Source organism: Aethalodelphis obliquidens, unplaced genomic scaffold (assembly GCF_003676395.1).
Source record: "Aethalodelphis obliquidens isolate GAN/ISIS:26980383/991018 unplaced genomic scaffold, ASM367639v1 scaffold6, whole genome shotgun sequence".
NCBI classification, from domain to species: Eukaryota; Metazoa; Chordata; class Mammalia; order Artiodactyla; family Delphinidae; genus Aethalodelphis; species Aethalodelphis obliquidens.
The window spans coordinates 10,347,303-10,373,059 of record NW_020837950.1 but is presented as its reverse complement, the minus strand read 5'-3'; the positions used below and the strand labels follow the sequence as shown (position 1 = coordinate 10,373,059).

At 42.8% G+C, this 25,757-nt stretch overlaps 1 protein-coding gene across 7 annotated transcripts in view; it reads left to right on the top strand.

Annotated features, from left to right (window-relative positions):
• Positions 1–25,757, top strand: part of LIMCH1 (LIM and calponin homology domains 1) — a 339,182-nt gene that overhangs the window by 256,214 nt on the left and 57,211 nt on the right. For 4 of the 7 annotated variants that reach the window (XM_027103079.1, XM_027103080.1, XM_027103081.1 and 1 more), the window contains 4 exons: positions 16,019–16,054; positions 20,903–21,029; positions 22,494–22,651; positions 22,846–23,254. In XM_027103079.1, coding sequence (XP_026958880.1) covers positions 16,019–16,054; positions 20,903–21,029; positions 22,494–22,651; positions 22,846–23,254 — 730 coding nt within the window. The remainder of the gene's footprint in view (positions 1–16,018; positions 16,055–20,902; positions 21,030–22,493; positions 22,652–22,845; positions 23,255–25,757) is intronic. The other 3 variants (XM_027103084.1, XM_027103082.1, XM_027103085.1) reach the window with 1 other exon arrangement.

The window sequence follows — 25,757 nt, the reverse complement described above, 5'->3', positions numbered from 1 at the left end:
CCCACAGCAGAGTTGACAGTCATTCTAAGTTTATCCACATTTGGGATCCTGCTTTTAATGTGACAGAAAGTAGCTTAACTGGAATGAAATGCATATCATGAAGAAGAAAAGGATTCTTGGTGTCTGGAAAATAAGAATATAAAACATTTAAATATGCTGACGTCTCTTAAGGCATTGTAACCTCAGTCTCCTATCTTTGCAATCCAGATGAATTCTGGCCACCACATCTTGGAACCCAACAAGAGGCCCCAGATATTTCTTGCGGCCCATTTTTTTAGCTGGGAAAGTCTGTGTTTGGAGAGCTGGGTAGAGGATGAGGCATAGGCAAGGAAGGAGGCATGTAGACAAGAGTAAGGCTGTACTTTTACAGATGGGGTTTTTTTGTTTGTTTGTTTGTTTGTTTTTTTTGCGGTACGCGGGCCTCTCACTGTTGTGGCCTCTTCCGCTGCGGAGCACAGGCTCCGGACGCGCAGGCTCTGCGGCCATGGCTCACAGGCCCAGCCGCTCCGCGGCATGTGGGATCTTCCCGGACCGGGGCACGAACCCGTGTCCCCTGCATCGGCAGGCAGACTCTCAACCACTGCGCCACCAGGGAAGCCCCAGATTGGTTTTTTGTTTTTTGGGGGTTTTTTTGGCTGTTGTTTCCCAAGTATTCTCAAACACCTCCTTAAATTATTTTTAATATATAAAAAGGAGCAGAAGTGCATGTTAGTCCATTTTCACATGAGTTTAGAAGCCTAGAAGTCCCAAGCTTCCTATCAAAGAATATATTAGGAGGTATGTTAGCACCAAGGGACAGAAAGTAGGTCTTTCTTAATAAATATGTGGGGTTGATATTTCTTAGAGTTGCCACTGGAGTCAGAAGTCCATAAACTACTTTTCCTTCCCTTTTAGTTTATGATTAAGTTAGCCTAATTACCCCCCAAATATGAGACTCTGCTAAAGAAGCCAAGATCTCTGCATTTAAGAGGATAAAGTAAGAATCAAGATTCACTTCCCCTGAATTAAAATGCCATGGAGATTTGAGTTCTCTGACTTGGTGTTTCCCATTGGAGAAGTAAACTTTTTTTTTGAACTGAATTATAGGTTTCACGTGATTGGACTTCTTTGCTAATTGTTTTCATATGTTTCAGCACTCAGTCTTTTCTGCTAGTCTGTGGATCTTCTCAAGCACATAGTAATTAATTACAGAGGGGGGGAAACCCTCCAAGGAACAATAGACATTTTAGAAATCTTTAGAGGAAGAGCAGATGCAGCTAAGTGCCAGGAACATATTCTCTCCATCCCTCCTTACCAGATGCCTGTGTCACTGCTTCTTGCTGCACAGATTCTTGGGGATCAGAGACCAGGCAGACACATAACTTGCATGAACCTTTGTGACTCTGGATGTAGCTGCCCTATTGGGACACTGTGTGAACAGGGAGGTCCCTGGTGTTGCCCGTGACATTCCCAGGAGGCCAAACAGGCTTTTCTGGAGAGCCCAGTTTCTTTCAATAGAACAAACTGACTGCCAATCTGAGCTGGTTGCTTGTGTGTTGCCAAGTAAAAGGGGGTGAAAGAAAATGCCAGCTCTTCCTTAGTTTAAATCATTATCTCATTCACTTTGAAATATATAAGCCTTAGAAACTTTGAGACAAGAGCTTTTCCTCCCCCTCACCTGCTTAGGACCCACAATCTCTCCTACAAAGATAGCCTTACTTGTCTTAGGACAGGGTTGCCAGGCTGAAGGCAAGGCTTGGCATTTCTCATTTCACATTAGACTGTATTCCTTCTTTAAAAAAAAAAAAATTATTTCTTTTTGGCTGCTTCAGGTCTTAGTTGCAGCACACGGGATCTTCCGTTGTGGTGTACGGGCTTCTCTCTAGTTGTGGCACGTGGGCTCCAGAGCATGTGGGCTCAGTAGTTGCGGCGCTCAGGCTTAGTTGCCCCGCGGCATATGGGATCTTAGTTCCCCGACCAGGGATCGAACCCGTGTCCCCTGCATTGGAAGGCGAATTCTTAACCACTGGACCATCAGGGAAGTCCCTGTATTCCTTCTTAGTAAAGCAGTGATCTGGGTCCGTCAAGCAACCCCTACTTCCCAAGGCAACTAACTCATCTGTGAATGACTCAGACAAAATAAAAGTGCCAAACCGCCCCATGAATATCAAGCCAGACAGCCAGGGTCTGCCACTTAAATTTACTTACTTTACCTACATTCAGATGACTGGAACTGGAAACCTCAGTGGACACGATAATACTGACCTTGCAGGGTTGTCATAAAAGTTAACGTATCTGGAATATACCAGCTCTTCAGAGGTATTATAATTATTGAAAAACAAAGTAGAATATACTGAAGCTTTACAATAGACTGACCTTCAGAAAAGAAGGGCTCGTTATAAAAAGTCATTTAAATATTCTGCTAACTAGACACCTGCGAACATAGTCCTACATATCTGCCTTATACACATTGTTTATTACTTCCTAGCCAACAGTGCCGGCCCAGAATTTATGTCATTAAATTTTTGCTCTCTCTGAGTCTGCTGGAAGCTCTGAATTTACAGGATCCAAGCAATTAGCAGAATGTCACTATGATCGTTTTTTCAAGTGGGCAGGGAGTGGCTTTAAGAGGCCAATGATATGGAAAGCTTTCTTCACCCCCTTTTTTTAAGTCTACATATCTAAATTGAGATCACTTGAAATGAGTCCCGCTACACTGGGCATTTAGCCTGAAAAGAAACACCCTGGGGAATTTGTAGCCTGGCTGGACTCACATGATGCATAATGCACGAGATTCTCCCTTCTCAAATTGGCATCACAAATTGGCATGGCTATTTGCATAAATGCATACGTTTTATTCCATAGTATTCTGCCTGAGTTGGGGAAAATTGAAACCCAGGACCCTGGTCAAAAAAATGGAAGGAGTGTTGCTTTGGGACTTGAAAGCTTCAAGCTCAGGATCTGCTCCTTTACTGGAATTGGAGTCGGATCAGCTGAGATGAGATAATGCGTTTGAAAGGGCTCTGTAAACTGTAAAGTGCTGTGCAAGCACTGTAAGGTATGATTAGTTAGCATTCTACTGTCATTAATCCTGGCTGAACATTGCTGTCTGTACCCAGCAGTGCAAATCACGACTTCATTCTAAGCACATCTCATGTGATCCCTTTATTTAGTAACCAAAATACTTCTCTTTCTCCTACTTCCTTAGTAATGATAATGCCTTATTTTCTGTATGATGTTCTGCTTTCAAAACTGTTCCTGGCCGTGTCCTTTGTTTAATGAATAGTGCAGTGATTAAGAACAGGACCTCGGGAGCCAGACTCCCCGGGTTTGAATTTTAACTTCAGCAGTGGCACTTTGAGCTTGGGCAAATTTCTTCACCTAATCTCAGTTTCCACTCTATAAAATGGGGATGCTAATCACACTACCATTGCAAGGCTAGTATTAAGGTTAAACAAATTAACACTAGAAGGAATTCTGGCACGTTGTGGGCGCTCAATAATAGTTAACCACCTTCTTTGTCATCATCAATGTGCTTTTTAAATAATGCGTTTTCGAAGAGATTAATTCAATGGCCTATCATTTCCCGCTGACCATCCTTTATGGCCACAGTCAACCAATACCAGTTGGTTCTTGCCAGGCTTGTTGGCTAAGGATGCAGGGAGGAGAGTGAGCACGGTCCAGGAGTGGCCAAGCAGGAGACCAAGAGCCGGAGTGCAATGCAAAGGGCAGAATTTTATATTTTAAGAAATAACTTTATTCAGAGAGCAGAGCACCACCCACCACCTCTAAATTCCACGATTTAAACTTTTATTGAGAATAGTGGTCAGCAGGGAGAAGGAGTTTTCTGGACATGACTAATGATGGTTTGATTTTTCCAAAAGTCAGGAGTGAGGGCCTGCTGTTCTGTTAGGCTGACAGGCCTCCTCTGCAGCAGTACAGGGTAAGCAACAGACAGCAGGCCACCTGGTCAGCCAGAGTAGACAGCGTTTCCTTGCTTGTATGACTCTCAGCCAGGCTAATTCCTCCTGTCTTCATTTCTGAGACGACCTGTCCCATGACCATGAAGAATTTACCCTTAATCCTCCTTCAGAAATCGGATACAAAGCAGGTGAGCTTTCTTTAGAAGTCAAGATGCTTTACCTACTCACCATCTCTATGAACTGAGAAGATAATAAATGATATTTGTAAAGTTTTAATCTTTTATTATGACTTAGAAGCAAGGCTGATCTTATGAGTAGGGGGGAGGAGTTTGTTTGAATATCAGAAAGGCGCCATTGACTGTATTCCCACCCTACCCACCCCCAACAAGAACAAAAAACAAAGCATAAAAAGTCCTAAGATTCCACCATTAAACTGCATTTCTCTTTAAATTCTAAAGAATTTAAAGTTTGGTGCCTTCCAGATCTCCTTGAAAATGAAAATAGCCCTAAGTAAACATTTTGGCAAAATGTCTTCATAGGATTTACTTGACAGCTAGCATATGACAAAGCAGAAGAGCTGGACGGTGGAGAGTCATGAGGGTAAAAGACCGAAGAAAAGGTTGCTGGTGGGAGGGTGCAGGGCACGATAAGCTTTTGTGCCCGAGTCCATCCTGTCCATGGTCATAAACTATTCCAGATGTTTCAGGTTAGCTCAGCTCTGCAGAAAGACCATCCTTACACTTTGCAGTCTGGGACACATCCCAGGTGTGCTGTCACATAGCTGCACTCATTAGCCTTCCTCCAGATCAGTTTCTTGGTAGCTCAGATTTTTGCCCTGTCAGTCAAAATAAACTGAGTACCTATTGGGTACATTATTAATGTGCCAGAGAAAAAAATAATAACAAAATGCTTCTTACTTTTCCCAACTTCATGAAAAGAATTTGGATTGCCACTTTCAGAGCCATTTAGGATCCTGCCTTTCTGACGCTGATGGGGCCCTGCAAGTTAAATGAATTTTTTAGTATTGCTAGTAGCTGACTAAATTCCAGGTTTTGAAACCCACCCTAACCCTGCTGCAACTCTGGACTAAAATAGTAAACAGATGTCATCTGGACTAATGATATTGAGAAGACCTTTCACTAACAAGACAGTTGGCTGCCTGGAGATGGGGATTTAAAAACTGTTTTGGTCTGATCCCATGTGGAGTTCCGTTTAATTTTGCTTTATCAGTCAAAAGCAATTAAGTGATGAGAAAGAAGCTGTTCGAGATATTATCCTTCGCAAAGAAAATCCTTTCCTGATCCACCAACACAGCAGAGATTCAGAATCAGAAGATGAGGTTGCACGTCGACTGCCTGATCTTGAGAAAGATGACTTTGCCGCCAGGAGAGCTAGGATGAACCAGACCAAGCCAATGGTGCCACTGAATCAACTCCTCTATGGGCCTTACCGAAAAAAAGAGGCAGAGAAATCAGATGGCAGCAAGCAACCCTCCAAGGGAATCTCAGAAAAGAAAAGTCTAGAACATAAAAGGTGTGCTCTGTGTGTGTGTGTCTATGAAGGAGAGAGAGAATATAGTTCGGCAAAGGTGATTTGTATGAAAGCTCCCCATTCCTCTGTTTCCTGCCCTAATTACATATAATCAGTAATGGTGGTTTGTTTTAAAGTGGAACCCCAGATATCCAGTCTCTCCGAAGTTCAGATGGCAGGGAGTGGAATGGTCCTGTCCAAGATAGGGCTGAATTCACCAAATAAATATGGAGCTCAAGTGTGCAGATGTGCTATATGTGGGCATATCACCACGTATGGGTGCTGGTGTCAGAGACGGGCATTATTGGCATAAATAGACATGTGCTATTGCTGATCAGGGAACAGCCACCTCTCAAGGTTGCTCCAGTCCATCCATAACAGGCAGAGATCATAGTTATTCCTTAGCTATGAGCCCTTCTATCTTCTTAGCACCTTTGAGATATGGGGGGAAAACGAGGCTTGCTGTTTCTTCCCTCACACCAACACGATCACCTAGACATCTGACGATGGAGATTTCTCATTAAAAAGTCCTCAAATATATAATATAACACACTTCTATGTGTTCTGTCATAGAAATTATTTTTAAGTGAGTTTCCTTCTCCCAACTTTTCTCCCATCTTCTTAATTAGGGAAAGGAAAGCTTAATGAAATGGAATTTGGCCAGCGATTTTTATCCTAAGAGGGATACGAATTCATTCAAGCCATCAGCCTGCTGAGTTTCAGTGTACAGAGTTCATCATTCTTGTATTTTTCCTTACATCAAAATCAGAGATCGCATCTTTATTATTTAATTGCCATATTTTTGCCTATCACTTAAGAGGTTTGTAATCCATTGAACTAAGAATATAAATATCTAAACTGTGTTTTACACAATTAAAGTGGTTCTTTGGGCAGCGTCATTGAGATCAGTGAAGCAGTTAGTGTTTTCTATTGTTTGACTTAGGAAGCACCAGGTACAAAACACATGAAAGATCTCTGGACGCAGAACAGGGATTTGAGCATAGAAGACCCGGCCCATTTTTTTATAGGACACATTCTAGCTTCGGGAGGCTCTTGGTCTTTGCAGTCCTTGTTGGCATGCCTTGTAACAAACCGTTCTCATAGGGCCTTGTGGGAGGGATCAGTTGTTGCCAGTGAAACAAAGACTTCTGGATAACTGAGTAGCATCAAGGCATATTGATGCGGATCAGCAACTTGAGTTAGGAAAAGGAGTAGCTTTTGTACCTCCCTTTTTTCCTTTCTCCTGCATGCAATTTTAATTCCTGATATTTCCAGCCCCATTTGTCTGTTGTCACCTGACTCTGTGTTTGGGGACACAGCCCATGATCTCTCTAGAGAGCTTCAAAGAACTGATAAAAAAAGAGGGCTCCCTGGCGGCTCTGTGCTATGCCCTCCTTGATCCCCTTCCCCAAACTAAAAGCAAATAGAAAATTCTGTCACCTTCCTATTTGCATAGGCTCTGTAAACACACCAAGTCATCCAGGTAACAAGAGAATGGTTTTCTGGCTTGGAAGATTTATTTTGAAAAAAAATGAATAGCCCTATTTATGTATATTTCTGAAATTTTCTATCTCAAGAAACATATTTAGTTAGAAACTGACTTTTAACGTGATATAATGTTTATGCACATAGATGCCACAACTTTGGTTTAAATTATGATATTGTCAACATTAGGCATCTAAAGTTCACTTCTTAGGAAAACAATTGAAAATATCAGATTTAGCATGAATAAAGGTGAACAGTTATTGACACAAGAAACAAATGGGTATTGCCTCTGCGGATCCAGGTAAAGAGGATGCCCTCTCTGTTCTTCAAGTTTACGTTAGCCAAACCTAATTAATGCTATCAGGAGGCAGAGACTGAGTTTGAACATTGAAAGTTTCTATTCAGCATTGACTTAATCATACTTTCTGGCAGTATGAAGGTTTATGGTTGAGGTGTTCAATATGTGAACAATGTTCCAACTATCTCCAAACTAATTCTAGAATTTGGATCATGCAGAGCTCATTACTAACACTTTACTGCTGCAGAAAAAGACGTTCCAAGAAGGCTCAGGGATTCAATCAGAAAACTTGAATTCATTACAGTAACTTGAATAGTGTGGGAATTGGGCATCATTACTGTCAAACTGAAATCTCATTACCATTCTTAATAGTCTTTCAGCGAGCCCTGGCTTCTCTTCCTAAACTAAACTAGAGTCTGTCATCTGGTGGAAAAACTCTGTCTCTTTACAGTGTCAAAAGGGTAGCATAGACAAAAGTAATCAAGGCTGCAATTGATTCCATATTTTTGAGAAAGGGAGAGGTGCTTCCATCATTCCATTCTGTCTTCAGCCTCTGAATTTCCATGCTTGACATTCTGTTTGTCTGCTTCCCTTCCTGGAACCTGATTTTTCCAATAACGTGGGGGCCTGGATCAAATTGACAGAAACCAAGGCCAAACGGAAGAGGTGAAGTCGAGGGTGACCTGTATTGTGCGGGCTCAGGAGAGTGAACCTGCGGAAGAGGGGCTCAGGCAGGTGCCGGATCTTCACAAGGATGACCTGGCGCAGCGCAGAATTCAGGGCAGGCTTGGCCCTCACCGCGAGGCTCCGAGCTTTGTCACGGTCGCCAATATAACAGAAGCCGACCGGGAGACGTGGGAGAGGCTGAAAGTGTCAGGAAAGAAGAGGTGTGTCATGTTTTCCCCTGGATTTCTCCTAACAGTGGTATCATTTAACTTTGAAGGAATCACTTATCCTTCTATCATTTTTTATTTTCATGGCCAGAAAAAATGCCTCACAACACAGAGCATATTCTGCATGCGTTGAAACTTGTTAATACTAAAAATTACAAGCCACAAGGACAGGAAACATCCTCTTTAATTCAACTGATTTATTGTGAATGCTTATTTTAATAGGCTTATTTACGTGTAAGGAATTTAAACTTGACTTTTAAATAATTGTAGTTATTTCATTGTACCCAAGGTTTTCTTATGCCATCATTTATGATGTTAAGAAAGCTACAGAAAACCTAAAGTGCTATTTACCTAGGCAAGACAATGATCGTTTCTTCATTTGATTGATTAATGGAAAAGCAATCCTGCTTTAGACATTGAAGTATATTTCATACATCCAGTAGTTTTTCAAAACTCTTCATTGATTTTACTCACCTTAGAAACCTTTGGAACTTATTTCCGGTTCTGACTAGGGATGGAGATGTGGAGCACACGTGTGCCCCTGAGCCTTCACCAGAAATTAAAGCAGAAACTGCCCTCCGTGATGACTTTGCCAGCCGCAAGGCAAGGGCTTATAAGAAAGCTTCCAGCCCTAGGCAAAAGTTCGTGCACTTCGGACCAGTGACAGAGATAGATCAGCAGACATGGAAGCGGCTCAGCATTGGCAGGGCTGGGCCGAAGGAGGATGCAGAGGAAGTCATCAGTCACAGCCGCAAGATTCCGACGTACTCTGTGTCCCCTGCCTTGGCGGCCATGTCCAGTTTACAGGAAGACCACAGGCTTAATCCACAAAATGACTGCAGGTACTTTTTGCCATTACATGTGCAAGGAGATCTGCATGGGAATCACTGCTGCTTTTAAAGAGTTTGCTGAAGCACATTAAAGAAACCGCCAGAGATGACGTAGTTTTAACAGCCTCTTTTGCTGGTTAGCAGAGAAGTAATGTCAGTAGGTTTCCCCGCAGGGAAACGTGTGTGAAGTTAAATGACAGACATCCATTTTGATTCTGTTGTCACCAGAATCACTGCCTGGGAATGCCAGTAATTTTGGCAAATGATTCATCTTCCCTTGGCTGCATTAAGCAGTATTTTATTTGTTGGCAATACTGAACAAACTAGATGGAATGTTTTAATGATACCCTTCATGTTTCTCCCAAAGATACATTGATAAAAATCTGGGTTATCTATACCCTCCCTCTTTCTCATCCCACGAGGGAGAAAAAAATTGTGATTAGTGTCATTAAGTTCGGATTTTGGACATCTAAGTAGACACACAAAAAAGTAAACATCTCTCCCCCGCCCCAGCTCCCGCCCAGTTTTTAAAATTATATAACAGAACATGAGTAGAAAAAGACTCTTCTTTTGAGGGTTCCTGTGAGTCAGGAGTTTCCTTGAATGAATCAATCACCATCCAAATTTGTGAGGCGTCACCTGGGAAAAGACCTTGTAGAGCTGTCATCAGTCCTCATCCTCACTGGAGGCCTTCCAGCTGTGAACTCCCAAGCCCTCTGTTGGGGATTTGGTTCCACGGGCTGGTCTTTCTTCCATTAAGCAGGTATAGGGCATTTCTAAAGTTCTGGATTCTCCATGCGCTAGGTGTGCTTGGGGAAACTTAGAGATCAGAGTACACTCTGCACGCCCCCCCCCCCCCCCCCCCCCCCCCGCTGTCTATGCAGGGCCCAGCAAACATTTATTTACTAAAAATTTGCTTTGCCATCTCCGTGTGAATTGCCTTCCTCCCCTCTGAGGTCCCAAACCGCTACCCACACGTCCTCTTTGGTCTTTAGCTGAAGATGGTACTTAAGGTGAGGGTTTCAGCCATTTTGGTAAGCTACTCAGTTTTCCTGGGTCTCTTCCAGGTATACATGTTATCAAAATTTGAGTTTCTGTTAAAAAATAAGAAGAAGAAGATTCTGGATTCTCCCAGGAAACTCCACTCCACCTGCATGGTGGGAGCAAAGCAGAGCCCTCCACGGCAGGAGGAAATGCTCAGGACAGTCTCCTCCATGCCTTGTTCGTGATATCCAAAGCACACAGTGGATGGTCCATGACATAGAGAGGGGTTTCTTTGGTTCCGTACTGTGGATGACACCCTAGAGGCTGTCAATAGAAATAACCCTGGTGCATCAGAAATGCCCTGCTGGGGTTTCGGAGGCTGATGGGGGTGGGGGGTGGAAGGGGTGGGACTAAGAAATTAGTAAGGAATGCATCCTTGAGTCCTTGACTACTAAGGGGCCATCACCCAGCCCCATGGTGGCAGAGTCAGGCTAGCCTTCTTTGACTTTCTCAGGCCCATATTCTATTATCTCATTCTGAGTGTGTCATCCTTACTAACCGGCTTCTGGAATAGCAACCGAACCTTCTCTCTTAACCTTTCAGTCTCAGTGACTTTCACTGTCTCCTTTCCTAACTCTTTTCCCTCTTCCCTCTTGCTGCCAATGCTACTTGATCATCAACAGAATAGTGACGTCTGGTGTAGATGACCGTTGTAAGAGGGTCTGCCGGCTGGCTGTGGTGCCGGAGTCCCAGGAAGAGCATAGCTGCAGTTTAGGTGAGTGCCTGAGGAGGACAGAGAAAGGTGAGGACGTGAAGGCTGACAGGTGGGCCCAAGGCCTCTGGTGGGAATCCTTTCCTAGTAGTAAAGCTGTCCCGTCTGGCTCTAGTTACCTGCAAACAGCTGCCGCAGAATGGCAAAGAAGCGACTGAAGGAGTTGTTCAAAGAGGTTCTGAGACGGTGCCAAAGGCTGAAAGATCCGAGGAGAGCGGCCAGCCACTGTGAGCGCCTCGCCCGCTTTCCAGGGTGCGCTGCCTCTGCTGTTTGTGGCTGCTGGGTCCCCCCAAACAGCTTAAAGCCACGGTATGCGCTTGATGACTGATGTGGCGTGGAGCCCCTTAAAGGAATGCGCCCATCCCAGGGTCAGAGCTCCGCTTTCAGTGCCCTTCCTGGGTAGAGACTTTAGACCTTGCATGTGGTTGGGTGCTGGCCAGATTTCATTCTCAGGAATCAGGAACACCAGAAAGGGAAACCCATTCCCGTGTAAGTATCAGCTGCATGATGGAGGTCCCCGGTATTAATCCTCAGTCGCTGTGTGTGCTGCTGCCTCCGTGATCACTGGCTTCTTCCGTCTTGAGTTAACGCCAAGCGAGTGATGCTACTGAAAACATCTTTAGCAGTAAGTGCCCTTTGACTGGCTGGACTGATGTGCCCTAGTTCATGTCCTCTGACCTCTGAATGGGAGGCCTCAGAGAGAGAAGAGAAGTCAGAGAAGATGACAGCTCCTGCCTGGAGTGGCAGTGGACTGAAAGGCCCGAGAAAATGGTATGGTTCACAAAAAGATGATGCAATGGCCAGGAGAACTGGGATATCTCTTAGACACCTTGGATCCAAGCTAAACCAGTTCCGTCCAGTTCCATTTGCAAAGCAACGCATTGTGGAGGGATCTGCCAAGGGGTCCACCAATAAAAGATAAGAGTCAGAAGATCATCCTAAGCTGTTTTGACTTTGTTTCTTCAGTCTGAGCCTTGATACATGCTTTGAGTGTGTCATTAATGCTTTACGGTTTATCCGTGCCACTTACCTGCTATTGCTAGCATAAATGACATGGCCTAGTCTGCCAAGGTGTTTTTTTCTTTTTTTGCATGTGAGCAGGTGTGGAAAGAATAGTACAGTTGTGAATTGTCCTATTAAACATTCTTTCTGACTCTCATTTTGTGGGCAGCCTAAATGGGAAACTCTTTTATTTCTTCCTAGCTCACATAGGAGCCGTTGGGTAAAGGAGTTGAACTTCTTTCTGACCTACTTGATTTCGTTCTGATTCCAGGAGGGTCTTCAGGTCCAAAGAAGATATATACTACTTATACAATTCGTTTAATTTAATTTTAACATTCGCAAATAGTGCTTTCTAGAGGTAGGATTTCCATTCCGTGCTCTGACTTGATTTAAAATGAAGGTGGGGAATATGTTATAAAGGTAATCAACAAGGACCTACTCTATAGCACAGGGAACTCAATAGTCTGTAATAACCTAGATGGGAAAAGAATCTGAAAAAGAATGGATATATGTATATGTATAACTGAATCACTTTGCTGTACACCTGAAACTAACACAGCATTATAAATCAACTCTACTCCAATGTAAAATACAAATTTAAAAAAAATAAAATGAAAGTAGGGAAATAGTAATCCAGGGGTTCATGGTCTGGTTTCAGGTCCTATATGTTGAAGCTTCTGTTGCTATTTAGTAAGAGTGATAGACTTTTGTGAAGAGTGTGGTCTGCCTGATCAGTGCAGGGCCGAGGAGTACGAGTGTAGCATAATTAAAGCTCCACTGTAAAACAGGAAGTGATGAAGTTCTGCTTCACAAAGGACCTTGATAGTAGTGGGACAGAGGGTAGAGTGGGGAGTAAAGAAAATCTTAAGTAATCCCCAAATTTTAAGATGAAGATCCTAGCCATTGTTACCATCTGGATTTAATGTATGTTTTACATTCTTCCGAATCATAATACTACCATAGGAGAGCCTTATTGTAACCCTGGTTTCAGGGGGCAGGAGTAGTAGCCGTGCTCCACTTTATAACTGTTACCCTTTCAAAGTGCCTCCGTTTCCTCCAGCGTACCTTCTCCTGGGAATTCACAGGTAGGTTGAATGGCTGTTGGCTCCAATTCACAAATGGGAAGCCTGATGTAGAGAGAAGTTACACCTGGATCACACCTGGATCCCAGCAGGTGAGGGCAGGTTAGTGAGAGAGGGACAGCCTTGCCCACCACGCTCACTCTCTCCCCAGATGCCCTGATGTGGTGCTGGACCCTGCATCCATGGGCTGCCGGAGAGCAGTTAGCGTGAAAGGAGAGAAGGAAGCGAGGCCTATAGGCTGCCTACTAGAACATTCTAGGTGGCCCATTTACTCACTTCTCACACAGCCTTTGAGACTAAGCAGTTTCTTCTGTATTCTACAATAAGGAACCGAGGCCCTGGTCTCACACAGCTGGTAATCACAGATCCAAGATCCAAACCCACCTCTGTCTGAAGGGGGAGCCGCCGTTCCAGGCCAGCGCATTACCTACCAGGCTACCAGAGGAAACTGTGGCGGTCTGACGACCTCCCTGTCACTTGTATCTGTCCGTCTATCTGTGATTCGGGAAGAGACCTCTTTATATTCACATGGGACTGAATGGCTGGTTTGAGCATAAGGAGATATAGTGAGATTAACTCTGTGACGTAATTGTGTGATTGAGCAAAGCACACACCTTGGGAATTCATGTTTCCTTTCAACAAGTATTTACTGAGTAATTACTATGTGTAAAACGCTGTGCTGGGTGCTGGGGGATAACCTTAAATGAGCAGTAAATCCATTTTTCCCTCTCACTTCAAATGAAGCTTATTCTAGTTCACAGTATTGCTAATCATTGACCCTGAAGTACTTTATTAGTGCTGAAAGTTACATAAACACAATCAATAGGGGAATAGAGTATTCTTTTTGTCTTTCTAAATACCGCCACCATCACAATTAAACTTTATTAATTGCTTTTTTTTTTTTGTAAGATGCTTATACCAACTGTAATTTGTCTGGCCAATTTTGTACTTGATAGTCTGTGGACTGACCTACTTTGCATTTTTTTTAAAAAAAAATCTCTTTGTTAGTGATTTTTTAAACTCATCTTTACTTTTCTATTTTCCATAGGACAACTGGGAAAATCATTTGAAGCCCAAACTCTAATTATCTTCTCCCTAACAGCAAAGGCAATTCTGATGAAATTTGTGCCCTCTTAAAGCTAATAAATTAGTCTGAGGGGAAATTTCTTAAACCCATATGTATGTAGTAAACAGATAAATGAAGGTCATCTTCAGAGACTGCACTATTCTTTTCAATTTCCAGAGCATCCAATACGTACTTATTGAGGGCCTAGTCTGGTCACTGTTCAGAGAATCCCAAAAGAAAAATCCCTACCATCGTGAAGCTTATGTTGCAGTGTTCATCTATATTTGTTGGCAGAGCTGTCCACGAAATGCTGTTAAGTGTTTTGTGTAGAAGCGATTTAAATTTAAATATATCCTGTATGCAACAACATAGCTGAACCTCATAAAGGAAATGTGCTAAGGAAGCCAAACTCAGAAGAGTCCATGCTGTATAAGTCCATTTATATAGCACAAAACTCAGCACTAATCTGTGGTTTGTGAAAATTCATCAGGGTGTGTGTGTATGGTCTGTGCACTTTCTATATGTATATCTTACTTCAGTAAAACATGAATTAAAATATTCCAATAGACCCAGAAATACATACCAACTGTTCATTGATCATTCCTAGATTAGCCATCCATTAAGAATAACTTCTCTCCTCGTTTCCGTAGATAATTTAGAAAACGCTATATTTGAATGTCTATTCTAGTAGGCCTGTTAATTAACTGGGAAACATTTTAACGGGGCTTCAGAATTAACACTGTTAATTCTGGGTAGAATTAACACTGATTATGCACTCTTTCTTGCTGTGAAGGAATCCATCTGCCTCCATGCAGTGATGGTTTTGGAAAATTGAGGGTATTAATTTAACCTTTAGCACCTTCTGAAACTACTCCCCAGAGAAACAGAAAATGGGTCTTACTTCTGGAAGAGAGACATTCACAAACACTTTCCTCTTCTTGATTTTGGCCATTCCAACAGAAACTTTGGGTTTTTAACTAGTGTCATTGCCTTCGCTGTGCATGAAAATAATTATTAATGAATCAGACTGTTGTAGAATGACGAAGGTATCAGAGAGAAGGGTGTATGTGTGTGTCCACCCATGTGCTTTGGAGTGTTTTCTCTAAGATCATTGGAAGAGATCTTTAGAAATTACTCTTTTCCCTATAAATTGTTATAAACTGAACACAGGATCAGGTAATTTTTGCTGAAAACCCGCACATTTAATTTATTGGACTGAAAGCAGGACATTTTTTCTTTACTCAAAAAATTCTTTGTCCGCCATCAGAATGCATGAATGAACAGCCTTTCAGGGCATAGGTAAGAACCTTCTCTTGATACTCTCCTTTGCTGAAAGAGTCATTTGTGGGAGCTGCTTTTTTTAAATGTGCTTAAAATAGGCCCTCATAATGTTCTAGTTTTTATTTTCTAATTTGACCTTTATCTTTGTTTTATCAGACGCATTAAAACTTAAAATGCCTATATCGAAGAAGGTACAACTTTGTAGATCTAAATAATCAGAAGAATATAAAAGATTGTTTTAAAAAAAGTCATTATTTTTTAAGTTGTGGAGTATCGTCCACGTCTGGTTTTGATTAAAGCTGCCAGTTTTCTAGGAATTGTGGTTTTTGTCAGATGCATGCGGAAGGCACTGATTGGGGTTCTGGTTGGGGTTCTGGTTTGCTTTCAGAAAACTGCAGAAACACTCTTTGATGTTATTTGTGCAAGTGCATTAACACATCAGGGAAAGGGTCAGTAAGTGTGTGCTTCTATGCTGGGTGTCCATTACAGCCCATTACTCTGCACAGAAAGGCAAAGAACAGTTCAGCTGTTTGTGAACCATCTTAATACATGTTTGGGTTTTTCTAAGCGCCTTCTCTAAACATTGTGGGTTGCACCTAAGCCTTCTTGTGTTTATATTGAACAGATTCTTTCTTTGTGGGTAGCATGGGGATTTTTTTCATTTCTCCTCTGGGTTTTACTACACATTTTGCATTCTTCAGAAATGTCAAGACTTTGCTTTCATTTTCAGCAGTTAATGAATATTACTAATTGTCTAATGACACTTCTCTTCCAGTATGATCAGCAAAAAAGGTTTGGCACACATACATTTCACTTGTAGTTTTTATTTCCAGCGTGGTTACAGCATTAACCTTCGTCTTACCAATCCTCTAATTTTGTATTTGGTCTTATAGATACGGACCGAGAACTCCTGTGTCTGATGACGCAGAGTAAGTTGTCTTGTATTTGTAGGAATACATTAATTACTAGCCTAAACTGCATGCTTCCAGTACTCACCACTAATTGAAATGCAATTAATATAACCGTGGATTGAAGAGCTAACTGACTCTTCTCTGCAGCCTCAGAGAAGCACTTGAAGTTGGAATGCAGAACATACGTTCTGTGCAGGAGAGATGAATGAAAAAGCCACTGAAGCATGATTCTAATATGCAGCTGCTGCTTAAAAGTTTACTTTTTATAGACAGAGCATGTGCAAGTTGTTCTTGTTAGTGTTCGGACGTTGGAACCCCTTCTGAACCACGGAATTGTTAAAAGGCTTTTCTGTGCTTTGCATTGAATTCTTGATACGTAAAGGCTTAGCCATGAAGTGGTCATTCTCGTAGCTCCATTTTTTTTAAGCTAAGAAAGTAAATCCTAAGCCACGAATGATAGATTCAGAAGCCCAAGTTCCTCCCAGGTTGGAATAATATGAACTGTGGGCTGCTTGAGACCAAAACGTTGGGATTTCGTTCAAGTTCCGTGGCATAGTCGGGGGTCAAAATGTACAACATGACTTGGGCTGCCTCTCCTTGGTTTCCTCAGCTCTCAGAGATGCATTTCCCATCCCCGGCCTAACATCCAGATTTGAAAAGAATCCACTCTCTCCCGTTTGTGACCACATTAACTCCATTTCAAAAATGGATTTCTCATAGACAGAGCATTCTGAAACTGATATCCAAGGCAGAAGTTTTCTTTGCAGAATGCTCAGGTTTAAGAAACATGATTACTATCTCATTCCAACAATAGCGGCCCACTAAGCCTGATGTCTGCCCTCCGGGAGAGGGATTTTGTGGCCTAGTGGGAATCTGGGCCATCATAAGAGTGGACCCTAGTATTCCCTCTGCCTGTCTTCCTGGCCTGATCCATAGTTTCAAGTCACCGAGTGAGGAATCTAAATAACAGTGTAGAACAGACAAACATCATTCCACCAATGACAACGAGATCAGGCCACAATTGACTGTTTTTGAATTGTGCTTTTTCCATGTTTGTGTTCAAGAGGTCAGCTTAGTCTGTACTTGTAGCTCGAAGCAGTCTGACTCGTGTGCCAAGGGTATCGGTTTCCGATGTGTGATGCACGATTGCTCTGTGGCCTGACACATGGAACATTCATGTCTCAAAACCAAATTCAGCCGGAGCTTGACTGACTGCATGAAGCTAAGTAGTCTATAAAATTGAGCCCTGGTTGTTGCTTTTAAAATCTACAGTGGCAGTATTTAACGTTCACTGAAAAGAGGGTTATGTAAGATTGATAGGCAAAACACTTCTTTGATTTGGTTAGCAAAAACATTTTGATAGAATGGATTTACTCTTCATCATTGCAAAGCTGCTGTGCAATTTGCCTAATACAGATCTCTAAAAAACCCTAAAAACTGAAAGAAAAGAAGCTACATTAAAGAGCTTTTGAATTTTACCTGTACCTGAATATGAAACCTCACCCTCAGGAGAAGTTAATGATTTTTTTTTAAAAAAAATCATTTTTTTAAAATGATTTTTAAATCATTTAAAAATGATTTAAATGGGTGGGAGTGGGGACTCCTCTAAATTTACCAAAACAGCAGCCTTATGGGCCAGGGTGAGTATACAGAGCTTCTTTTCCAAAGGTCTTATCGAGCAACATCCAAAGGGCTGCATTTCTTTCTTGGAGTAGACATAATTTATATGAAACCATGTGGGGAACAAAAAGAAAAGTTTATGTCAGGGTTTTGTTTTTTTTTAAACAGAAATTCATAACATGTTTTGTTCATTCCCCCACTATCTCCCTTTTTCAAAATCTTTAAGGACAACTATTGGCACAGACTCTATTTGTTCATAATTGACACATTCTTAAAATGCAACCCAATCAAAAAAAGATGTGCCCTTTAAGGAAAATGCAGGTCAGGGGCAGACCTACCACACAGGCAAACAGAAATTTCCACCTCCTGGCAAGCCACGAATGGCTCCCTGGATTTAGTTTCACCTTCTTGCCCTTTACTTCCACATGCCTCCTCTCCCAGCGGTCCCCTCCGAGGAGGCTGGACACTGTGAGAGCCAAAGGCCATTTTGTTCTTAATTCCCTTACCTTAGACTTGGGCCAGAAACAGTTTCCAGGCTCCCCTTGAGGTAATTTAATCCTGGCCCTCAGAAATGCCAACCTGTCACCGAGAGAGGCTCCTGGGCCTTGCAGCCAGGGGCCCGTGTCCCAGCAGCCCAAGGGCACGGCCTGTTGTGCTGAGAAGTATAGCCTTGGTGCAAGTCCATTTAACATTCTGGAACCTAGGCTTCTGCAGGGTCCCCCACCCCATCCCTAGACAGGTACTTCTTCATTTTGGAGGCTGAGTCCAACCTCTGAATTAGGGAACATTTTCTGAATGGTGACTCAGCTCATTTTCTGTCTACTATTATCAGTTCTGAGCTTGCTTAGTTCGTTTTTTTTTGAAATGGTATAAAGATATCACTCATAGTTTTATTATTTCTTTTTTGGGCCAGTTGACTGGTGTTTCTTTAAAAAAAAAAAAAAAAACTCTAGGAAAAAAATAGTACTTCCTGGTATGTGAGAAGGCAGGCAAGTGTTTCTCTTTTTATTTCACTAACAAGCTTTTGGCCACATTCGGGCTGAGGTAGTTAAAACTTCATGGTGGGAGCAGAGATAGGAACCCGGGACAGAAGAAGGCAGTTCTGAAGGCCTTGCTCCCATCCTCTCCATGCCGGTCGAGTGAGATAAACAATTCTCAAATCCTGGAGGAAGCTGCCATTTTCTTCCCGGGGTCCCAAAAGAAGTCCTTGCTCTATGGCCACCCACTGTGGCCTAAACCAAAATTCTGCCCTTTAAAAATTATAGATGGCAAAGCTGAAGGAAGGGACCTCCTTCCTCTCCCACAATCTGCCAACTATTTAGTAGATTACAAGAGAGTCCCAGCTCAGAGGAGTTTATATCTTCTAAGACCTTCACAAAGCCTGTAAATTGCCTTAAAAGATGAACTGACTGAATCAGACATATTTCAAGGTAAGACTTTTTTGAACTCTGAAAGGAAGAATGGGATGAGTTTTGGTCCCTTTCTGGAAAGCTTGTTGAAGGGAATTTTGATCCATGAAGTTTCAAAACCATGGGTTAGACTTTTCTACCTAACTCTGCAAATTCCTAAATCTTCCTTAAACCACATTAATAAACAGCGTAAGCTAGGTGAAAAATCGCAGCCCCTCCTCTCTTCTGAGGGCTCCCGTTTACCTTTCAGGAAAGTACAGCTGCCACAATCAACACTGTCCCCTGAGTCTGTGGACAGCTCCTCACGTGGTGTGTCATGTCCATGCGAACAGAAGCCTCAGATCAAAGAACGTCCCTTGGCGCAGATTATTAGAATACTCTTGGGGAAAGCAGATTACAAGTGTAGCCTTCAGTGTTAGCTCTCTTAGGTCAGACTCAAATTTTTCAGCATCCAGAGAGAGGGGAGAGGCACCCACACATCCATGCAAGTTCATTTGGGTGGACCGAAATGAACGTGGGCAGCCATTGCTTTGGGGTCATCTTCTCCTTCCAGAGAGCTGCCTGCTGAGGAACCCACTAGCATCCGGTGATGCTGCTACTGTGCACTGTCTGGCCATGGGCATGACTATTTTGGACATCACTGCTGATGTCTGGAACTAGTTGGCGTCTCAATGCATGGCTTTTCTTTTTCTTTGTGTTAAGCTGGCTTCAAAAATGGACTATCGGTCTTCTGTTCTTAAACAGCCCTCCACTCGATTTGAGTGTTCTATAACCCATTTGGTTCCCAGAGTTAGTCATTTCTTTGAGAGAAAAAAACGGGAAGATTTTGCTTTGGTTTTTATTTCTATTTTCATCTTGCTGCTTCAGCTTTCGTTGTAGCAAAGGTCTACATAAGCATCGCAGCAAAGGCCCTACGGTCTTGCCCAACATTTAATAAGCTCCTATAGAATATATCAATTATATGAACAGCCTAAAGGTTTTTAAAAATTGCTTTCCCAATGCTATTGCTTTTAAAAGAGTAGATTCAGAGGTATCCTGACAAAAATAAAGTGAAATCATGGTGAGAACTTTAGGATACAAAGTATATACTGATTTATATATTTTATCCTTTAATCTTACCATAAAATATTTTCTTGATTCCAAGGTGCCATCAACACACTATCAATTTACAGACAGTTTTACAGGACATAGAAATAAACCACATCAGACGTATATTTCATTAATACATAGCTGTTGGATGCAACCAAAATTCAGAAAATACAACAGGAAAAGGTGGTGCCTTAGACTTGAAGCTGTATGACATATTTTTTTTCTTTTTGAAAATGGAGAAATTGCCTCAGTTAACGGAGAAAGCATTTAAGCCAGCTCTTTACACAAAGAAGCATTTACTGCAATTAAGTTTCACTTCAGGGGACACCACTCTCCCTCGCTATCAATTCTCCCCAAGTTATACATTTTAACTCTCTTCATTTTACTTTCTAATACAAGTGAGACGAGCCCAGAGCTTCAAATACCTTTTTCTAGCCCTTTACTTTAAACATATATTGACCCCTACATATAAAATTAGATTGGCCTGATTCTGCCATCACTGAAGACAAAGATGGTCACATTTTTGCTTTTTGCCGCAAAAGGAGAAGAGGTGAGGCTGCTAGCATGCCCGCTGCTGCAGGCCGAGGGATGAACAGACTGCAAATCACGCTGCTGCCTTAAGCTGTGGAGGGAAGGGGGCAGTTTTTCCAAACGCGAGAGCGCCCCGCCGCGGCGGGACGTTGCAAATGCGCGGAGACTTGCGGGGCACTGATCCCTGTCCACCGTCGTCTGCTCTCTCCACACGCAGGAGCACGAGTATGTTCGACATGCGGTGTGAGGAGGAGGCCAAGGTGCAGCCGCACAGCAGGGCCCGCCAGGAGCAGCTGCAGCTGATAAACAACCAGCTGCGGGAAGAGGATGACAAATGGCAAGATGTGAGTGCCGTGCAGGGCCGTGGGCAGCGGGGAGACTGCTCTGCCCGCTGGGCTAGAGGCCCTTTGGAGCAGAAAATCAAGCGGGGCTGGAAAATCAGACTTGGGCTGGAAAGCCATGCAGAGGAAGGGCGCCCCTAGAGGGCTTCAAACGGTGACACAGTCCATGTGGGCATTAGGGAAAGTACCCTTGCTGAAGTTTGGCCACAAAAAAGAGGGGAGCAGAAGGGAGGCAACTGGCACGGGATGCAGAATTGAGGAGGGACTGTCTTTTGAGACTATATATTTGGAATCGATGATAATAATGATGATGACAATGATAACTGCCAACATCGAGAGCGTACCGGTAACAGGTACTATTCTAAGTACCTTGCATGTCATCACTCTTTAATCCTCTCAATAATTCAATGAGCTAGCAACTATGATGGTCCTCAGTTCTACAGATGAGTCCCAGAACAGCTAAGTAACCTGTCCAAAGTCACACAGCTAGTGAGCTAGAGAGCCAGGATTGTAACCAGTAAGGAAGGCTCCAGGGCCTGACGGGGGCCTTGGGATCATCTGTGTGCTAAGAGCAAAGAGCCAGGGCAGGGGAGAAGCCTAGAGATAGGGATGAGAGGAGGAAGAGTGGATTACTTCATCCTCACAGAGCCCTCTGAGGTGGCTACTGCAGATTTGCCTCTACCTTTCGTCAAAAAAGTTAACTTTTCTAAAGTTGATTAAATGTGGTAATAATTATGTCTGTGCACCTTATGTGCACTACCTCATTTAACCCTCGCAACAGGCTTGTAAGAGTAGGTATTATTATCATTTCTATTTTAGAGATGAGGAAACTGAGGTGCAGAGAGGCTAAGGAACGTGCCTGAGATTCCAAAGCGTGGAAGAGATAGAGCTAGGGTTGTTTCTCACAGCCGCACTCCCACCCGTCCGACTCCAGAATCCTAAGTCCTCAACATTATGCTCTAACTGCCCATAGGATTTGTGGTGAGGTTCTTGAAAGGATCAGATGACTTAATACATACAGAATTGTTGGTTTTGTAAGACCCCAAAGCCAATTTTTTTTTCTGTCTTTTCTTCCTTCCCTGAGGGAATTGTAGGTCTGTGGTTAATTCCTACCATTCTGTTGTCAGCGAGTCCATTCACAATGCAGAGGTTGTAAATAGCAAGAAATGAAGTTTCTTACAATACCCTCTGAGGCAATACTTTAAAATTTGGCAACTGACATGCAATTTGATCACAAATTTTACATTACGGTGTTTAAATAAATGCGCTGCCCTGCTATGGATAATGTAGATATTTCTGAAGGGCTCCTGCCTTCGAGGTAGTCCTGTTCCAACCAGACTTACATTGGATGTACAGGAATGTCTTAGCCTGGCCGATAGTCAGGGCTTACTCAACCCTGAAGAGTAGAAATGGAATTATGTGCAAGCCTGAAGAAAAATGTTCTATCTCCTCCCCCCACCCCTGCAGGACCTGGCTCGTTGGAAGAGCCGTAGAAGAAGTGCTTCTCAGGACTTAATCAAGAAAGAGGAAGAAAGGAAAAAAATGGAGAAGTTACTGGCTGGAGAGGATGGGATGAGTGAACGAAGGAAAAGCATCAAAACCTACAGGGAAATTGTCCAGGAAAAGTGGGTTCTTTCTGTGGTTGTTCTCATTGTTGAATGTACAGTATTATCTAGATGTGCTTTTCCTAAAAATCGTTGGTTATCACCATGGCTCTGACACCAATATTATACTTTCCTTCAGCTCTACCAAGGTCTGCTTTGCAATTCCTGTGACTGTTGCCTTTGTTCTTGCTTCCCCTCCCATGCCCATCCTTTAGGGAGCGGAGAGAGAGGGAGTTGCATGAGGCATACAAGAATGCACGGTCCCAGGAGGAGGCGGAAAGGATCCTCCAACAGTACATCGAGAGGTTCACCATCAGCGAAGCTGTCCTTGAACGCTTGGAGATGCCAAAAATTCTGGAAAGAAGCCATTCAACAGAGCCAAACTTATCCTCCTTCCTGAATGACCCCAACCCCATGAAATACCTGCGGCAACAGTCACTGTCTCCACCCAAATTCACTGCCACCGTGGAAACCACCATCGCTCGTACCAGTGTACTGGATGCCAGCATGTCAGCAGGCAGTGGGTCTCCAAGCAAAACTGTCACTCCCAAAGCAGTGCCTATGCTGACACCCAAGCCTTACTCCCAGCCCAAAAACTCTCAAGAGGTCCTGAAGACCTTCAAGGTAGGATGAGTTCCTTAAGGGTAGAACCTAAACGGAACCCCAGGTAATCACTGGAAGGAAGCATCTTGCCTCAAGAAGATGCAATTGTTTTTATCAAACAAAAGCAAAATGTGTTAACATGTATGATTGTGAAGTTTATGTGTCTCTGAGATTTGGTTTGCAAATAGTTAAGGGATAGATGATTCCCCTCAATTCCTGTTTTTAATACTGATGGGCTTCCGTGAGATTGGTGGTTGAGTCATCTCCATGAGCAATGTCTGTTTCATAGTTGGATATGATGCCATGGTCTCTCTATAGTAGTCATAACAAACCCTAATTTAGCAGCACCCTAGGTATCTCCAGCTATCTGGAGGTATTGCAAATTCCTCAAAACAAAATTTTGGTTGCCTTTGGCTTAAATAGAAGTATATACAGCTACCTCTCTTTTAGGAAGAAACTACCATCATATCTAAAAAGATGCTACAATACAAAAAAATAAGAATACAAGGAATACATGGGATGTACTTGGTTCTCAGATGAGACAGATTTTTTTAATTTTTTAAGTGGGAAGAAAGTATGTTGTTTTGGGGGATGGAGGGATTGCCAATGAATGTGTAAAGTGATGTACCAGAACCAAAGAATCGAAGACAGTCAAACGTCTTTTTTCTTCCTCAAATTCTAGTATTTTCCCTCACATCAGGAGGAAGTGCTCATCCTTTGTCTCAAGCTATGTTGACTATAAAGAAAAATCAGTTCTGATTGTCCCTGCACACCACATGGGTTCATAATAGAAGACAGGTGGAATTCATCAGTAGCAGACACGGACATGTGACTGTAAAGAAAGTTTGCTAAACTAAACTAATTGAGCAGTGGGATGCCATGTATCTTTCTATTGAATTTCAGAGGGAACCAAACCACACTTTCTGACTCTTGCTTAGATAACTCTGAATGTATCTTCAAAATCTGTGCCTTAGGCTTTGATGAAACAAAAGAAAAATGTCCTGGCTGTCTCATCTGGGTTGAATTGAGATGTTTATCCCTCGAAGGGCAGGGACTGTGTCCTTGTTGTTCATAGCTTCATCCTGAGTGCCTGGCATAGGTGCCTAGGCACTCAGCAACTGTTTATTGAATAAACACACTAAGTTTTTCCTGAGAAGATGAGCTACTCATCATGCAGACTCGTGCACACACAGATATACACATGATCATATGTGCTCGGCAGGCCACCTAAGTACCTCAGCAGCTGTCCTTCACCTAGGGCCCACGGTGAGGCACTGTCTGCGATTTCATGAAGGAAGGTTTGATGTTGAGGTGGCCCAGCACAGGGATAGGGAATACATTTATTTAAGTTGGTATCCAAGACAGCTGATCAATTAATCCAGATGTCCACTTCCTATCCTTAATATAAACAGCACAGTGTGATCATTTAAACAGAAGAATTAGGATAGATGACTTCATGGCAAGACTTTGGCCCTGAGAAAACCCAGTCCCTTGCCATTGTGGCAAGACAGTGTGGAGGCCTCAGGAGAGGTGGATTGAGGAACTGGATAGAGATCCTTTCAGAGCTGGGGCTCACCAATGAGCCCTCAACTCATCATAGGTCTTGATGGCTGTCAACCCTGTTCACAGCCCCACCATTGAGTGGGTGGACCCACTTGTATGGTAGTATATAAATGGAACAGTTGTTGCCAGATAATGCCAGAACTGAAGCTAAGGGGTGTGTGTGTGCGTGTGCGTGTGCGTGTGTGTGTGTGTGTTTTCTTGTGGGGAGGAGGTGGGCACAGGAGACAGGGAATACAGGCTCAGTTTCTTAGTACAGCAGATTTAAGAGTAAAGGAAGAGCAAGTAAAAGGTTTAAGGCAGTGTTTTCAAACTGAGAGTTGCCACCTGTTGCTAGGTTATGAAATCAATTTAGTGGTTTGGAATCAGCATTCTTTTTTAAAAAAAAAAAGGGAGGTAGAATAGAATACAATGTTTAAAAAACAGCCTAGTGCATCACACATAAAAAAAGGTAAATATTATTTTGCAAAACTTCGTTTCAGTTATCTTTACGTGTGTGCGTTCAGTTGTGATTTCAACTTCATGGATCACAGACAATAGATATACAAGCCACTGACTTAGGGTAAATAAACGATAACTAGCATCTGCCCTTCTGTTAGTCCTTTTAAAAGATTTTAGAAGGTTTACTAAGAACAATAGCTAATATGTACATACTTACAATGTGTCAGATACTGTTCTAAATCCTGTGCATATATTAATCCGTAAAATCACCGTAACAGCATCACTAAGGAATACTGTTATCATAAAGGTGAGGAAACCGAGGTTGAAGACTACATGGCTGTTAAGCAATAGAGCCAGGACTCACTCTGAGGCCGTCTCACTGCAGAGCTTCTTTTCAGGACCACGCTACCTACTGTCAGACCTTAAGACAGAGATTTCTAGATGCCTTTTAATAAGCCAGGCTAACCACTGTCACTCCTTCTTTCTCGCTCCCACCACCCTCCCTAGACATGGGTGCAAAACA